The following is a 5,164-nucleotide window of genomic DNA, read 5'->3' on the forward strand; positions in this document are numbered from 1 at the left end:
GCCATTTTTTTTTTTTTTTTTGGTTGCAGCCATCATTGTTGTTTGGCGGGCCGGGCTGGGGATTTGAACCCGCCACTTTAGGTGTATGTGGCTGGCGCCTTAGCCACTTGAGCCACAGACGCTGAGCCGGATTATTCTAGTTTTGAGTACTATCGAGACTTTTTAAATGTCACTTAAAAATAATTAATGGAAAATAGATATTATTCTAAAATAATTCTTTCATTTGATTATTGTATTTTGCATTTCTTTGGATTTTCACTTGAGATTCCAAACAAGGATTCCATTTGTGATACTTTTTTTTTTTTTATAAATGGTACTATGGTCTGTCACATTAACCCAGACTGTTGTCAGGTATCATTGATGATATCAGGTATCATCAACAAGGTTTAATAGGTAATACTCTTCTTTTTACTCTCATACTTTTTTAGTTTGATCTCCTAGTCAAAATGTTTTCAACAAAAGAAAATACTCAAGCCTTAAGAAATAAAACTTAATTTTTAGTTATTTTAAGCTTTAACCACTTTATTTTGGTGATATAATTTGGCTAACCATATGTTAGACCTTTCTTTTTTGTTGTAGGTAAAAAACTACCAGAATCTCAGACAGAGCAAATCCCAAAAGTATGCTATCACACTATAATACTGTTACTGTGACATGACATCTATACTATTAGTACTATACTATTACTTTATAACTATTTTATACTATTTGCTATACCATTACTTTCATACGACATCACCCACTGTCATCCAAGCTTTGATATATACTATATTACCAGTGAAGTTTAGTTATTGGAAATATAAGAGAAACTTTTCATTAGCACAGTCTTACTTATTACTTGTATCACATTATGAATAGGGACAGCATTTGGAGAGGATCATGATATCATAATATTATGATAGGATAAAGTCAAATCTTGGTTTAAGACAGTGGCCTATAAAAGAAATGTCCTTGAATTGCACAATATAATGTGTTTCTTGTGAACACATGGATCAATATGTCCACTTAAGTTTGTATATTTTTTTCTATGTGGTCAATTCTCTTTCAGTCTACTTCAAATTACCATGCAAGGAGATTTGGAGTTCGTGCAGCCATGCCAGGATTTATTGCTAAGAGACTCTGCCCACAACTTATTATAGTACCCCCAAACTTTGACAAATACCGAGCTGTAAGTAAAGAGGTAAGTTGATGTCTCACCTTACTTACAGTCTTTCATTAGTCTCCTGTCACCTGCAAAGTCAAGTCCAAATGCCTTAGCACATCAGGATTGGGTCTTAGTTTTCCCTTTTGTTTCCCCTCTCTCCACTTCTTCAGCTTTGCATTTAATACTGAGCTGCATATAGTACCCAGAATATATCATTCCATTTTCCAGTTTTTTGCCTTTGCATGTATTTTTCATTTGCTTAGAAAACTCTTTAATTTCCCTAAACTTTTAATAGAACATATAATTCAATTTAGCTATTTTTATTGATGTGAAGTAAACATTTTGTCTTTATAATTTACAGAATCAACTCACTAATGTCAACCTCTTGTCTGAATAAATTTATCAGAGTTGTTAAACAATGGCAAAATTCACTTAGTTTTGATTAGCTGTTTTCTTTGTCCCACAATCTAGTAAAGCTGCTTATGAGCATTTAATATGAAAGAGACTGATAATCAAAAAGAAAAGAGGGTAATTCATTGCTTTGGAAAGGATCTCTGAAATAGATTTTATTATTTACTAAAATTGCCAAACTCTCATTATGAAAAACTTTCATATTTTGTATTTTTGATGACAACTGGCCTGTTATGCTGGAATTTAGTTTAGTTTTATTTTTTTAATGGCTGCTAGAATGTGAAGGAATTTTATTTTTGAATTAAAATTTTAGAGTGCTATATCACATAATATAAAAGTAAAATGCAGTGTGTTAAAGACTAGCTGAATGGAAACATTAAAAATACTATGGCCTGGCTCGGCTCCTATAGCTCAACCGGCTAAGGCGCCAGCCACGTACACCTAAGGTGGCAGGTTCGAATCCCCAGCCCGGACCCGCCAAACAACAATGACGGCTGCAACCAAAAAATAGCCGGGCGTTGTGGCGGGCGCCTGTGGTCCCAGCTACTTGGGAGGCAGGAGTTGAAGGTTGCCGTGAGCTGTAATGCCACCGCACTCTACCCAAGGGGATAGCTTGAGGCTCTGTCTCAAAAAAAAAAAAAAAAAAAAAATACTATGGCCTAAAAATATTACCAGTTAGTTATGCAAGTAGTCTTTAAATTCGCTCATTTTACTTGTATTCTACTTCATTTCCCCTAGAAATGACATTCTGCCCCAAGTTTAAAAACATTTTTTTTTATTCTTTTAAAAACAATATGAAAGCAAGTACTTTGTGTCTGCCTCTGAACAAACGGTGGAGGGGGAAGCAGACTCACTTTTAGCTACTCTTTATTTCTTTTACTTAATGTCTGATTAAAAAGAGATAAAATGTTAATCATAAATATTATTAGGCTTATAACATGTTTGACAAAATCCTACAAAGAGTTGGTAAGAAAGAATTTTAAGTCATACTTTAACTCAGTAAAACTTTGACAGTATGCCAATGAGAACTGAAACAATTACTTATGTAATCTGTTTATTTATGTTAAGTTAACAAATTTGAGCAGGATCTAGCTACTTTATGCAGATAATAAGTGTTTTTAGATGTAAAGAGCTATGGCACAAATTCATCACTGACTACAGATACATTGTTATTTATGGCTTGGTTTCAAAGCTTAAAATAAAAGCCATTTTTGTTGTATCCAAAATATTGCATTAACTTTGTTCTTTGTTCTTGGAGCTCTACATGCTTGATTTTTACTGGAACGTGTCCTTTTTAGTTCTTACAGCAATATGCCAGGAAAGGAAGTTAATAAGTACTCAACAATGTCTTTAGGAAGTACTTCTCATTCAGAATCTTAGTTGCCTGCCAGCTACAGTTCTCCTAGAGTTTTATTTTCACTAGAAAGATTCTATTTGAGTACCTTATAAAAAATGATTTTTTCTATAAGATCAAAGCTAATTAAGGAACTCTGAGTAAAACTTGGCAAAGGTTTATATTACCATTTTCTAAAATTTCCCTTGACTCAGCTGTTCATAATTACATTAAGCTAAAAAGCTTTCCTTTTATAAAACAAGGAAAAGTTTTTTTCATGATATAGTAGACCGCTTTTAAATGCTAGATGGAAGCATAACATAATTCAGCAAATATGTTTTCTTTGGTTTTTTTTTTTGAGACAGAGTCTCACTATGTCGCCTTTGGTAGAGTGCTATGGCATCACAGCTCACAGCAACCTCAAACTCTTTGGGCCTAAGCCATTCTCTTGCCTCAGCCTCCTGAGTAGCTGGGACTGCAGACGCCCACCACAACACCCAGCTACTTTTTGGTTGGAGTTGTCGTTGTTTAATAGGCCCAGGCCGGGCTCGAACCCTCCAGCCTTGGTATATGTGGCTGACACCCTACTCACTAAACTCTAAGCCGAGCAAATATGTTTTCTAATATATATATTATTTTAATAACCATTTCCTCTAATTACAGCTAATACTTCAGTGAGAAAAAAGAAAACTTTATCATTTCATGTACAATTATAATTCTAATCTTCATACATACATACAGGGTGTCCATAAAGTTGGTGTCCAGTTTATAAAATAATAAACTATTTAGAGACTTAATGGACACCTTATATATAATAATTTTTTTTTGAAACAGAGTCTTGTTCTGTCCTCCCAGCTAAAGTGCAGTGGCATCATCGCAGCTCACTGCAAACTCCCAACTTGCTGGAAGTATAGTCATGCACCACCACACCTGGTTCAGTTTTTCTATTTTTGGTAGAGGTGGGGGTCTCACTGTTGGCCAATTTTATGGCTACAAGTCTTGATGAAGCTTACTCGGGCTGGTAAAACTCCTGACCTCAAGTGATCCTCCCACTCTTACCTCCCAGAGTACAAGAACTACAAGCGTGAGCCACTGTGCCCAGCTCTGTATGTATTTCTTTTATCCTAATGTTCAACTACAGATTTTCTCCCACCATTTAATATAATCATGGAATTAGACTACAAATTTTGTCATCTTTTCTATTACAGATCCTAATAAGCAATACAGCTTCATTTTCTTGTATGGATACATGCATTAATGTATGTATTGAGTGAAATTTTATGTGGGTATTATAATATGTTATAATTAATTGAAATATATCTACTTTCTAAAGCAACATAGTACCTTTATGTAAAATTATTCCTTTGTAAAATGAATAAAAACCATCATAAAAGATGAGAGAGCATAGAATCCTGTTGTTTCCACTTCATCTTTTGACCAGGTATCCAAAACCTTAACCTTAACTCTTCACTTTTTTTTCTGTGCCTACCGGAATGGTGCTAAGATTTATTTGAATTGCTTACTAAACTATAACTAGATATAGGTGGATAAATAGATTGCAGCAAGTGAAGTTATTTCGTGGTCATCTGCCCTCATGATCTATTTTAATACGAAAGAGAATTTTGACAAATATGCCTTGGTAGTAAATTATTTATTCCTCAAATCCATAAACTATGATAGTTACTATAGTCCCAAAGTAAGAATATTAATGTTTCTTATCAGCTATATGACAGATATAAGTTTTGCCAGGGGGCGATGTCTGTGGCTCAAAGGAGTAGGGCGCTGGCCCCATATACTGGAAGTAGTGAGTTCAAATCCAACCCCAGCCAAAAACTGCAAAAAAAAAAGTTCTGCCAGGGTAGTAAAATTTAAATCTTTTTTGTTCCTTTTGCAGGTTAAGGAAATACTTGCTGATTATGATCCCAATTTTATGGCCACAAGTCTTGATGAAGCTTACTTGAATATAACAAAGCACTTACAGGAAAGACAAAACTGGCCTGATGACAAAAGAAGGTATTTCATTAGAAACTCTGTAGAAAATGGTAAGCAATGCATTATGACTATCCAACTAAAAAACAAAAGCAACTCTTTGAATTAACTTAGCCTGTGTAGGTGGTAGGATTAAATGTACCTTTAGAAAAACAAAAAATCAGGGAGTGAAAACATACCAGTAAGTTTTCTGAGTTAATTGTATGTAATATAACTTATAAACCAAAGGAGTTGTGTGTTGGTTTTTTTTTTTTTTTTTTTTTTTTTTGGTTGTAGTTGTCATTGTT

General features: G+C 34.2%; 1 protein-coding gene across 3 annotated transcripts in view; it reads left to right on the forward strand.

Annotated features, from left to right (window-relative positions):
• The window catches only part of POLK (DNA polymerase kappa), a 70,367-nt gene that overhangs the window by 42,635 nt on the left and 22,568 nt on the right, over nucleotides 1-5,164 (forward strand). For all 3 annotated transcript variants that reach the window (XM_023510941.1, XM_023510942.1, XM_023510943.1), the window contains 2 exons: nucleotides 1,049-1,180; nucleotides 4,783-4,930. In XM_023510941.1, coding sequence (XP_023366709.1) covers nucleotides 1,049-1,180; nucleotides 4,783-4,930 — 280 coding nt within the window. The remainder of the gene's footprint in view (nucleotides 1-1,048; nucleotides 1,181-4,782; nucleotides 4,931-5,164) is intronic.

The sequence above is a fragment of the Otolemur garnettii genome, unplaced genomic scaffold, assembly GCF_000181295.1.
Source record: "Otolemur garnettii isolate 467f Iridium unplaced genomic scaffold, OtoGar3 scaffold00017, whole genome shotgun sequence".
NCBI lineage: Eukaryota > Metazoa > Chordata > Mammalia > Primates > Galagidae > Otolemur > Otolemur garnettii.